Raw genomic sequence first — 13,343 nt, forward strand, 5'->3', positions numbered from 1 at the left:
GAATTTAACGTAAGAGGCAGTCACTGGCTCCATGTTCAAGACCTCAGGAAACAATCTTAACAGATCCAGAGAGATCAGAGGAACAGCTAAGCCACTAAAAAAAATGTACTGAATTTTCAGATATTAAATTTAGGGAGTAAATAATTGAGTCTGTCTATAAGACATATGTAATGTTTACAAGCAAAATTTAAACATTAATTTTAAATTTCACTTCTACATTTTCTGTCTTGACATTACCACACATGTATGAACAGAGAGTCTTGTACAACCATGGAGACTCGGCAGTCTATGATAGTAGAGAGAGTTTACGATTATTCTACTAGTAAACCAGAGAGATGACAGCATTTCTCCATAACCATTTATAATGTAGGGTTATAAGAAATATATAAGTACCTCTAATGAAACACGTTCCAGTAATCTTTCAACACCAGAAACGTAAAGCTGCTGGCACTGAAGTATCAATTCTCAAAGAGGTTGTTCTAAAAAACACTGAATCTGTGCAACAGCTTGGCAGCAAAAGAAGTGAGGACCTGAAGGCAGCAAGTATTATTCATGCAAAAATAGAACAAACACTGGCATTTCAATATTGGATCAGTATCCCCTCCCCCTTTATTTAAATATCCACAGGCAAGACAAAATGTAATGTTTTGGCTATAACCACTTTTCCCCAGACATTAGTTTTTCTTGCTCATGTATAATAAAAAGGACTCTTAAAACAGACAGCAATATTATCAGGCCAAGCTTCAGTGTATTTTTGCTGAGCTTTTATAAGAATTTTATTGGTATGAGCAGTGAATGATACTGGAAATAACTTATTAGAAAACATTAATTGAGAAAGTGACATTTTATTAAACGCAATACAGCTCCTGTCGTTAAATTCTTACATTAGATCATGTATTATGTTAAAAATCTCTTCTATCTCTTATTATTTTTTGTTGAAATATACCATCCATACTTCTACATATAAGATCTGGATAATACACCATAAGAAAGTACAAGGGACTGTTCCTGCCTGTCACAAGAAGCTTACCATGTCTGTGACTCACATCCTTGAACAGACACACAAAACTAAAGTTCATAACTGAGATAAATGAGGGTTGTGCATAGGCGTAGTATTTTGCCTTTACAAATGCCTTGAAAGAATGAAGACAAAACTTTATAAGAAATAATGCAAAAAAAATTTTGAACCGATGACTGGAAATAAGTGACAAGTTCATATGGAAAATAGAATGAGTATTAGCTCAATAATAATTAATACTGTGACTTCAAAATTAGAGAAAGATTTCTACAATGTGCAGGACTACTGTAAGCCTAAAATGTCTCTCACCAAGAAAATTTCTCCTGCAGACACCCTGCTGCTCAAAGTGCCTGTGCAGTTCCCCATTACAATCACTTAAATTTTACTCATCTAATGCCAAATCTTCAACAGAAATCGCAATACAATGATACTTCTAGTAAGTGCTGGAAACATCTTTGTCATCTGTTGTCCTCAGACTCCAATTCCAAACTGCTCCCGGGCCGTGGCTTCCCAGCCACGCCAAACCCTCCTTGACAATAGCCCTCAGCAGCACTCCAGAGCATCCTTTCCACATCCCACAGACATTCTCTTCTGAGGCTGTCACATTTTTTTGCTATAACGTCTTCTTATCATTGTCCTTTAATTAAAAAGATATCTACTGAAAACGATTTTATGAATAAGCTGCAAACCAGTCATCCTGACTTTGGATCACAGTTGGAAAATCCTTATCTGAAAGCTCTTCCATATATTTTAAGTGACAAGTTACCTGTTGCCATTCGCCTGTATCAATGGCTCCCTAGCAATTGATTATATGTTTTTTAAGGAGGTGTTTAAAAGTTTTTGCTGCTTTCTGATCCTTTGGCAGCAGCTAACTCTACAGGACAGGCTAGCTCCAAGGATGACCCTTTTCTCCTGTAACTACAGAATCAGTGTAAATTCCATACAAGAGAAATATGTGGTAGATCTTAATAAATAATAATAATAAAAAAAAAGTCTGATCTTTGAATATTTACAATGCTTGAGTCTATATCTAATTATTTGCCTGGAGTCACATTGTCAAAATACTGAAGTCAACACAAATGATCTACCCCTAAATTACATGGGAGTTTCACTTGAGCTTTACAGATATGGTCTCTTTGGGTTTGGCTAGAAGTACCCCAACTAAGTCATCACAGCAGCCTATGAAATTACTTTATGCAGGGCACCCGGATTCCACAGTTGCCTAGGGAAATGGGAAAAATCATGCATAATTCAGCTACATCACAGAAATACTTTTTTTCCTCCTGGAAGGTGTTTAAGTATGTGCTTGGCTAGAAGGATAAGAGCACTCTAAAAGGATAAGGGTCAAGACCAGCTCAAATACTTAAACTTTTCCAATAACTAGTATCTTGCTGAGTCACGTGCACATTGGACAGATAGTACAGTATGGCATCAGAAATGAAAGAAGACAAGAAAATCAGTGGTCATAATAGCTCTTACTTATATGCCTTCATATGCTGATAGATGAAGGTTTGCTTTGTACAATGTACACGTCTACCTAATTTTTTTTAATTAGTTCATTAATATAATTCCAATTTGTAAATTAAGGGAATGTTTCTAACCTTTGAACAAATTTTACCTTTAAGTCTAAAATAAGCAAGTGTACTTTAGGAATATCATGCTTTTGTATAAAGTAATTTAGCTTATAACAACCTGGGACATAATCTAAGAATTCAATGCAAAAATCATTGCACTCATTAAAGATATATAGAAAATAAACATTTTGACAACATATATTTTGCACTCATCATTTGTTTTTTATCCAACCTTACGTGTTGGGGCAGCGAGCTAGAAACTGTTACTTAAACTGGAATTTGTGCCAGGAATCTAATTCACAACTTCTGAGTCAGCTCTCCCACCCTCACTGGATCTTCAAGCCTCGAAGTAACATAGTGTGCACTTACTTTAATTAACTGCTTTTCTAGTGGCTGTGGATTTCAAAAAACAAAAACACGAAGCACCTTCTTTTAGCACAGAGAAGGGTATCTAGAGATTACCTTTTATTCTTTCTTGACCGCTGTATGTTACAAATTGCTGAATCACAGAATCATTGCGTCGGGAAGCTGCTGCAAAGTTATGACTCCCGTCAAAGGCTGATTTTTGAAAGACCCCCTGGTCAGAGCGTTCCTAAGGGAAAAACGGAACCACTCATTGTTACAAAAAAATTAAATGTTCAACAATGCAGAAGATCAGCCATCACTACAGACAGCGCACAAATACAGTATAATGTAATGTTCACTGCACATTGCTTCCTTTCAAATGAGAAACTTGAAAGATACCTTTGAAATGTCTATCTGTTTTTGCTGACCACGAAATAAGACAATATCTAAGCAACAACAATCACTAAGAACGATGCACAAAACTGAAGACTGTTTTTTTTATGACCCACAACTGGCTTCATTCAAATTCTCCATCTGGGAGGGCAGCTTGTGACATTGTCAACACAAGAACACGGGCAATGCCAATGGTATTTTTCTGCCAGCCAGCTGGTTCCCTTCTCTCAGAGACTGACTGCATATGTTCTGATGATCACACACTAGCGCAGTTTTGCAAGTAAGGAGTTACACCAAACTCCCAAGCGCAGGTCTTCTGGCTAGCAGCTAAACAAACTCCTGTCACACCTCTAGTCAGCTTTTCTTTTGCGACATTTCCTCCCCCCACCATACACACCATACCGCCTAATTTATTCTCCTGAGCAGTTGCTCAAAAAAAAAGGGGGGGGGGGGGGGGGGAATAATCACAGTTTCTAGAACTGGGACAGACCCAGAAAGACATTTCTGTACTCATTATTCAGGGAAAACATAAAACCCACACAGGGGAATATTATGGCTAGTTTTCAGAATAACCTTTATAGCTTCTGTGATTTTGTATTTGTTTTTTGAAGGGTCGTCCAACTGGCTTCTTTTTTTAACATGCACGTTCATTATGCTAGCAAATGATACACTAAATATATTATTCCTTAAATTTCATAGTCACATCTAGAGAAGAAATGCATGTATCTAATCCATATCATTTCTGTGGAAAAGGATGCAAGAGTTTTAAAGCATTGGGAAGTGACTGCCTGCAAACCAACACATAAGAAAGGACAGCACATTACGCCCCCTTGCAACCTGCCTTTCCAGCTTAATAACAACAATAAAAATAAAACAATAATGACAGAATAATGACAATAAAAATAAAAATAAAAATACGGCAAAAAATGCAGCTCAGAACACTAATTAATGCTGGGATGCTCATGGTGACAATATGGCTACGAATGCAGTTTCAGTGGACAGGCAGCACACACAATGTTCTCTCCTCTTTCTCAATGCAGCATGAGCCATTTGAAAAGGTTATTTTGAACCCCCGTACAGAAACACACACACACCACACAGCCACTGACAACTATGTTTCTTCTCATTACTGGAAATTCTTTAGTTTACATAGGTTTCCTTATGTTGCGAGGTCCACATTTACTGCTGTCTCCTGGATACTGCTAGCTAAATTAAGCCTTGCAACATCCAAACTACTACTACATTGGAGACTTACACCCAGTGGGATAGGGAGCCTTAAATTAACAGCAACAACAAATCTGCTTTTCCAGCTCTTTGATAAATGACACAATCAATATCCCAACAACTGATCAGTAACCAGCCTAATTAGAGTATTCAGCTTATAAAACATAGCTGCCATGGAAGACCTCCATTAGTGTCCTGACCAATAAAAACAATAATGCGTTTCTAAACGTATTCTCCTTCTACCGAGCTGAGATGCAGTACTCAGGAAGCTGTTTTGGGGAAAGAAAAGAATGGGCAACAACCCATTTCTGCTATGGTCTCCAGACTCAAATGGAATTAAAATTGAACCTAAAGACTACCTTATAAAAATTAATTCCTGTCTAAAATGAATTTGATTCAATCAAGACCTCATTATGCATTCTTCATAGGGCACGAGTCAAGATTATTTACCTCTTTCATACATCTGGAGGATATACAAAACTATACACTTAACTATAAAAAGCAGACTCATGCTTTTATTAAGTCAACCTGATGTCTGATTGGAATTTTTAGAACAGAAATTGGCTTTTGTTAAATGAAGAAAACTTGCAGGAGTGAGCTTTATTTGAAAGCGAGCTATCTTTCTTATGGCACGAGAGTCCACAATAAATATAACATATACATTATAATTCTTCCTTACAGCATAATGCTATGTCACATAGGAAAGGAAAGCAAAAATGGGTTTTCCTCTAACATACTCCAGAATTGCTAATGAATATTTTCCATATTTTCCTGGCACGAGTGACATCACTGAGACTTTTGTGAAGTATCCTCCCAACAATGTTAGTGCATAATGTTCGGAAAGCAATATACTGCTAAATCTATTTCTCAATCAATCAACAATGGCAGTAAATGAAACAGAAAATTATCAGGAAAAGAGTTAATTATACTATAAGATACCTGTATTCTCTTCCCCCCTTTGATTTTTCATCCAAATACACCCAGAAACATGATTTTTCTTAACATTTTAAAATGTTCCAGCAATGCTTATTAAATAAGAAGCTTGAAATCATCCCTTGGAATTCTATACTGGAATATACAACCTTTTATACCACAAATTCACTTGGATGTATTTTTATTGGTCCCTTGGAATTCTCTACTGGGATTTATTACAACCTTTTATACTACAAATTCACTTGGATGTATTTTTATTGTAAGGAAATGTACAGATGTTGAAAAACTATTAAAATATTTACTCAAGGGTCAAAATTAAAACTAGGGTGAGTAGTAAGGGCAGCTAGTATACATACATATATATTATCTATGTAAAGATGAAGGAGTGTGCATATGTGCATGCATGCATGAAAGAGAGGGAGCAGGAGAGATCATAAAACCAGTCCTTTTCAAAGTAAGAGGCGATTAGCAAACATCAATTTATATGAGGTCTAGAAGACACAACCACTAAAATTTCTTGCTTAGGTAAGGTAACAAAATAAGAGAAGAAAGTTTTACGCTAATCAACTCAGAAACCCATTCTGAAGGGGTTGCCTTCATCTGACCAGGGAAAATAAAATATTAATTCCTTGCAGGTTTAAAGAAAAAGAAAAGAAAAAAAAAAAAAAAAAAAAAAAAGAGGTGGAGGGACAGGACAGGACCGGACCAGAAGAACACACACACAAAAAGTGGAGTGAATGAAAATACTAACGAAAATGGAAAAGCAAGAGTGAATTAAAATCCAAATCACGCTAAGACATTAAGGTCTCTGATCATGACAACAAATGGAATCAGAAGAATTCAAATCATCTGTATCTCAAGCTATTTTCCTTGAGGATGTAGCAGATAGTCAAAAATACATCAGCACATGAATCCCAAATTAACCTTTTTGGGGACCACATTTGCTTTTGTTCTAATACTTGTCATATTAAAGTGAGGGGCAACTTTTATAGCCTGGACTCAACAGGAACAGCAAAACCAGGAGGTATCAACCAGAAACACTGTGAATCCTGACTCCAGGAAATCAAGAATTTATTCTGCCAGGAGGAGCTCTCTGTGACAAAGACTTTAGCCACCATTCCTTGTATTCAATAACACTGGGACTGGAAAGCCATTTATCTAATAAATGTATTTACTGCTTCACCTCTGTTTGCACCTCTAGTCTCCGGAGAACTACCAGCTGGATCCTCCCACGGATGTTCCCCTCCATGGACATGGAGCGCCTCAGTGTTTCCATAGCCTCATGATTTGACTTGCCCAGAAGTGACTCCTCATTTACTGCAACAAGCTGATCATTTACTCGCAAGCGACCATCCTACAAGCAAAAAGTAAGAACAAAATATTTTTTTAAAAAATAATTATAAGTCAGAGGTGCTACATACAGGAAAGCAAGATGCAGACAATCAGACATTGGTTTCTAAAATTTAAGAAACAAGAGACTGCATAGTACCAGGTCTTTAAAAAGAAAAATCGTTGTGCCCATTAATTGACTGTTTTTTTCCTCCATTTACCACATTTTGGGAAGAGTTCATAGGGCAATTACACACATAAAAGCACATGCACACGCTGCTAGTTTTCTTGCACGTACAATTTAATTTGTACCAGTTCTAAAAAGAAAACAGGAAAAGGAGCTTTTGGTTACTTAAAAGGACCCACACCGTAGTTGTTAGTGTCTGTAGTGCAACCGTGGAGTACTGCAACATGTTTCCATGCATTATTATCTGCTATTAGGGTTTGGTGAGAAACAGCTCAAAAATTTTGTCTCATAGTCTCACTAGTGTCCATCTTGTCACAACTACCATGCCACCATATGGGGTAGTGTTCTCAGTTCAGAATGGTCATTAAGACTTAAGCATCCTTATTTTAATTAATGCCGTCCATGTATTTTAACATCCAAACCTGCTGCCAAAACCAAAATAAGGGTTGAGCCATATCAAGTAGCCTATGCTTTGAAAAAAGTAATTCAGTTTCATTGCCAAGGTTAACTGACATTTGTGGGTGTAATAAAATTGTGGACACTGCCATTTTGTGATTTACGAGTCCTATTGCTGTTGTCATTATTATCTGTGATTTATTTCTTTTCATAAAAGCATATGCCATGGAATTTTCTCTCTTTAACATGAAAATAAGGTCTATTTAATTAAGAGACAACAGTTTCTATTAAAGCTTGTCCAGTTCAGAATTATCAGGTTGCCATCAGAACTCAAAGAAGGAAGAGAAGAATAAGAAACTGAAGATATCCAATATAGAAGGGCAGTAAAGAAAGAATAGCAGGGAAAGAACTTGCATAGAAATGCATTGCTTGGTTAAAATGAATTCGATTCATTCGTAGGCTTACATACTCTTCATAAGCCACTCGTCCGAACTGTTTACATATTTCATGCATCTGAGGAATCCAAAATATATATATTTTTCAATTTTTATTTTTTCTATGACTAAGATGTTCAATTAACTATTCAGCTACTGCTGTCAAGTCCAAGTCATTTGTGCTCAAGTGAGTTACAGTAGCTGTGACAAACCCAGCTTTCTTGAGCGTTATTTTTGTCAGAACTGGGTACATCATTAGCACAGCAGAGTATGAATAGCCACGGAGCTGAAGAAGAACAGCATATACCAGAATCCAAAATAAACCGGGAGGGACAAGAAGATGGAAAGACAGAATTGGGATATGACTCACTCAGTGAAGTAAAACGAAGAGAAATAAAACTTTTCTGGGAAGGGTATGGGAATGGAGGATAGGAAACAGCAATGCCATTTGGAAAAGATACTGAAACCTCTCCCACCTCTCCACTGAATATTTCATGCCAACATAAATTTACATATACCCAATGTCAACAGGTTAACCCCACCCTTGCTCTACATACAAAATAATGCAATTACACATGCTAAAGTTTAGAGAGAGCAGAGTTAACATTGTTGAACAGGGAGTTTTATTATTTGCACATGTTGCAATTCCTTTGTGTCCTATCAAAATTTGCTGAAGTGGAGCCATTCAGGCTCCAACAGGAGTCTGAGGAAAAAAGATTCCATTTTTTGTGAGTTTCTGTAAGACTTTGAAAATTTTACAGGTCCCCATGTCCTCCTGCTATGGTCCCACAGGCTCTTGGATTACTTTTTTTTTTCCTTTCTGGGTATAAACACCCATGTATAAATATCCCTTAAAGCTTCTTACTAATGTATATACAAATACGTTGTCAAATGCATCTTGTCATGACTACACCTGTTGACTATGCAACTGTCCTGAACACAATGCATATTTTTAAATTAATCACTGCAGCCTCAGAAAGCTCTGAATTGGCCCAATTTTTAATATGCCTTGTAATACTTTTGTATGAGACTTTATATTTATTTCTTTATATTTTAATAATGTCAGTTCTTAAAAAACTTCTTTTGATGCATCTCCCTTCTTTCCACTCTGTTACATGCTCCACTTAAATGCAAAATTCAACTGGAATTCAACACTTCAACTATGATTGGAGAAAAAAAAGGTGTGAGTGCTTTATAAATGCTGATCAACTACACTCATTACGTCACCTGTAAAAGGTAGGTTGGAAGATAGCTGAACACTGTTTTCACACATGGTCTTCTACTTAGAAGTTATTTTAGAGAAAAAAAAACTTGTGCTATTTTAAAGACTGGAAAAAAAAATTCCCAGTATCTAAATAGTTTCCAAACACAGATTTTCATATCACTGGTGTTATGGCCTGGTTTAGAAGCCTGAACTGCAAGACAATCTGCTTGGCTCAAAACAAGCTAACTGTTGTTTTAACACATTTTTTCTTTCATCTCTGAAAGGTAGGTTTCTTTGTGGCTTCCAAGAAGAAAAATAACATTTGGCATTTCAGCAAAACAGTTTTCAAATGCCATCTCTGAAACCGCAAGTGAGCTATTCTAATAAAGGGTGAAGTTACTGTTCCCTTGCTCATTCAAAAAATGTTGTTTTTTTAATGGAGACTCACAGCAAGGGGTAGAACCTACCACCTCATGGCTACCATATTCAGACAGTCAGTCACAAGACTCTCATGCTTTTTACAGTAGAGCAGGGAGATATAATGCCATGTTCTTCATGGCCTTGTATTTTTAATCAAAGCACCTAGTTATTTCCCTTATCATATCAATGACATTTCTCTCAGAAGGAATTCCTTGATGGCATTTATCGGAATCATCCAATTTCCCCATCCACTGCACACAACAAGCAATGTTTACTGCAACGGCACTCAGAAGGCGCAAGCAGGCTCAAGCTAGGCCATGTTTGATTTGAACAAATGCATGCATAGAAAATATTCCATTATTGCTAATAATGGCTCTGCCACATTTCAGCTGCAGTAGACAGCAAGTACCTGATCATCAGGAATGCATCACAAGTGAACAGCCAGGATGCCTCGAGATGAACAAGGCTGAAATCCCTAGAGTCACGGGGAAAGACGATGCATTTATACTTAGTCAAATGTTAGTTTTCCTCCCGTGAAAGGCTCTGCATAATTACACATATCAAGTATTCTAGTAAACTCTTTATCTTAGGGATGATAAAAAATAGATGCTTCAAAAATTACGAAAGGAGGTTAAGAAGAAACATAACAGTTCAATAAGCAAAAGTAACTTTTTATTGCTGCAGGATACAGTGTTAGAACACCAACTAACAACGTTAAGGCATTTTTACTTCATTTGGTTTTGTAGCAAGAGCAGTCAATCGGCACTGGGTCTTACTGTAGCATGTATGATGCAACATGCATTGATATTTTCTAAAATCTTTACCTACGACAAAAAATCATAACGTAGAGAATGAAAGACTTTAATTTTCCCTTATGTTTTATTTACAACTCACTTACTGTGCTTTGCAATGCCACTAACAGACCAGAGCCAGATTAATGTGTTAACGTTTTGAAAAAATACTACAAAGTGTTGGCCTCTCTTCAGACCTTTCGTTAAGACAAATAATGGATAACAGCAACCAACCAAAATTGTCTGCATCTCATAGGTAACTCTTCATTCTAAAACACACACTGGAAAAAGAAATTTAATGTATCGAAACCTTTATACAGCATTAGGATAAAGTATTTACTTCAGCAGTGAAACAAATGTGTTGAAGTTCAATGTATTACACGTCTTCTTTTGAAGACAAGTGGCGACTGTATAGATAAGGGGATAAAGCTCCCCCTTATACTAGCCTGATATCATAAAATCAAAACAAATTTTAAACTCTGAATGCAAAAGTAAGAAATAGTGAGAGAATTCTCATGTCAGGGAGCATTATGATTCCCTCCTGTGATAGTTTCCCAAGAAAACTTTGTATGCTGAAAAGCAAATGCACATGTCTAAATCCATAATACTCCGTTCCAGAGAGTTACAATGGATAGCATAGGAAAATGCTCTGGACAACTACCAGCTGGAAAGAAAGGCTTTTTATTAAAAAACTTGCTACAAGAGGACAACAAGGACATCTTTAAATATTTATGCACGAATATGCGCACACTTTTTAACTTGATACAAGAAATTTTATTAATTGTTAATACCCACTGATTATATTTTGCTCTATATAAAGGTCATTAGACAGGAGAAAGACAGCAGTTCTCCATGCATACGCAACAGTAAACTGCAGTTCTTAAGACATTGCCAAAATGACTGCATTCTGTGAGTACTTGTATAAAACACATAGGAAAGTTTCTCTGAACAGTTCTGGCTGAAGCTATAACCTCAGCTACTATCACATTTGCTCTGGAGCCTACACTCAGATCTATTACTACACAGTTCTAACTGGTGAAAGGGTTACAATGAGGTAGAATGGAGGATAGGTCACAGGACCACATGTTATCACAAGACAAAATAACCTTCCAATCATGGTGCCTAACTGTGCCAGTTGCCCTTTACTTAGGTGTGAGGAAAGAAGTCCTGCTTTATTAGTCTGCAGACCCCTCAAGCCAGAATTAACCGCTCTGGAGTGAGTAACTATGGGAGAATAGAGAAGGGTAAACATACAGAGCTAGAAAGGGTTGTCTTATGTGTCTATGATGTGACAAGTCAGGTAGACAGACCACTAACACTGCTGGAATATGGCTCCACAAGCTTTGCTATTCAAAACAATGAGTTTATTCGTGGCAATACACACTGTCACTGCAACTGGTGTGGACAATTACTCAGGGAACAGAGAGCTGGCAAAGCACGGAGAGCGGCCTCATTTTCACAGTAAAATGAGTTGTACCCTGTAGCAGACATGCACATAAATTGAGTTTATCCAGCCCTAATTTGGCCAGTTGTGCCTTAGCTCATTTCTGATATGCACCAAGTAGATGAGCTTACTCACTTGTTATTTAGCCCTGAGTTAAATACGGACAGTGTTCTGAACTGTGTGTTCCAGGCTCAGTTATACTTGAGAAGATCCAAGCTTTGAAATAACCGTGGGACTAGGATAGCTAAATAATAGAAGCGGGGAAGTAGTAAACATTCACATCAAAGCTAAATCCTTGGTTATTGCTATTTACCAACTGCTGTAAATAAATGATCATGAAAGTTTTAATGCTGTGAATTGCCTTACTCAGCAGGCTGATGTCAGTAGAGGAATTTACATACACTGAATTAAAAGGTATTTTTTCAGAAAAAAAAGAACTGTGAGGAATTGCTGAGATAACACAGGAGAAAAAAATCACATTACGGACGCACAAAAGTTAAACATACTAGCCCTGAAAGATTAAGACTTTTGCTTCTAATTTCAAGAAAGCTACCTTTTTCAAGTTTTATTTGGGAAAAAAAATGCAGTCAACAGATTTCCTAAAGATTAGGAACTAATTCAAATACTTTTTAGTCATAAAAATGTACAACAGTCCTTGTATAGTCCTTAGAGGGAGCAGAACAATTCATAATACTGTCATTTACCAATTTAATATTACCAATTCAATATTACCAATTCAATCCGCCTCAGGAACAATTGGTAACTTCTGCCAGGCTCAGCCAAGTTGCATTTTTAATACAATGGTAAAAAATACTTTGAATAAAAAAAAGGAAAGAAAATGATGAGCTAGCTTTTTACTTACAGCATAAATTAAACACATAATCCTTAACCTCACAAAATTGTCAATTTCTAATTTTTGTAAAGAAGTTTTGTCTTTTGATTGTTTTTTACGGGTCTGCCTGTATTGCTTCATGAGGACGAAAAGCACTGCAGATAGACAATAAATGTAGATATCCAACTTCTCTGTCACCAAGTCAAGCAGCGCGCGAACTTTACCATGCACTTCTGTGGCAAGCTGGGAAGCAGCCTCTCCTCGTACCCACACATGCTTATCATTGTCACGTTCCCCATTTCCTGCAGTATGCAAATGCCCCCCAAGGTTTCCACCAATTCACTCTCCTTGGGGCAAACCCTACCACACACAACACCAGAACCTTGGGACAAAACATTAGTAGATTTGCAGTTCACCTAAAGGAATGACTAACAAAAAGGTATTTGTTCCTAGAATGCTTATCAAGTGAGATTCAGTAGTCAACACAGAAACATCAGAATTCTAACACAGTCATCGTTTGATGTGTTTCTTCCATACCTTAAAAGCAGCACCTCCGTGAATAACTGATTTGATGAAAATCCCAAGATCAGCTCCCGTCTCCCGAGATTTGTTGCCTTTTAAGCTCACACCAAGTCCAGCAGAGCCAGAATCATTCAGAGGAATCTCAAAGGTCAGCTGCTCTGTGGTTTCTGGAGAGAGAATACTACAGTTTGGCTCTCCTTTCTGTTGGAGAAAACAAGGATGAAAACATGGGTGAAAAGGGGGCAGAAACAATGCATAAACTAGTTGTACTCATATGTTCGTATGACAAGAAATAGC

The 13,343-nt window shown here is 37.0% G+C and overlaps 1 protein-coding gene across 1 annotated transcript in view; it reads right to left on the reverse strand.

Annotated features, from left to right (window-relative positions):
- The window catches only part of PARD3B (par-3 family cell polarity regulator beta), a 406,080-nt gene that overhangs the window by 198,716 nt on the left and 194,021 nt on the right, over window positions 1–13,343 (reverse strand). The window contains exons 11-13 of the mRNA XM_009890252.1: window positions 13,062–13,247; window positions 6,671–6,841; window positions 3,055–3,184 (exon numbers count right to left, since the gene is read on the reverse strand). Coding sequence (XP_009888554.1) covers window positions 3,055–3,184; window positions 6,671–6,841; window positions 13,062–13,247 — 487 coding nt within the window. The remainder of the gene's footprint in view (window positions 1–3,054; window positions 3,185–6,670; window positions 6,842–13,061; window positions 13,248–13,343) is intronic.

The sequence above is a fragment of the Charadrius vociferus genome, unplaced genomic scaffold, assembly GCF_000708025.1.
Source record: "Charadrius vociferus isolate BGI_N301 unplaced genomic scaffold, ASM70802v2 scaffold147, whole genome shotgun sequence".
Classification (NCBI taxonomy): domain Eukaryota; kingdom Metazoa; phylum Chordata; class Aves; order Charadriiformes; family Charadriidae; genus Charadrius; species Charadrius vociferus.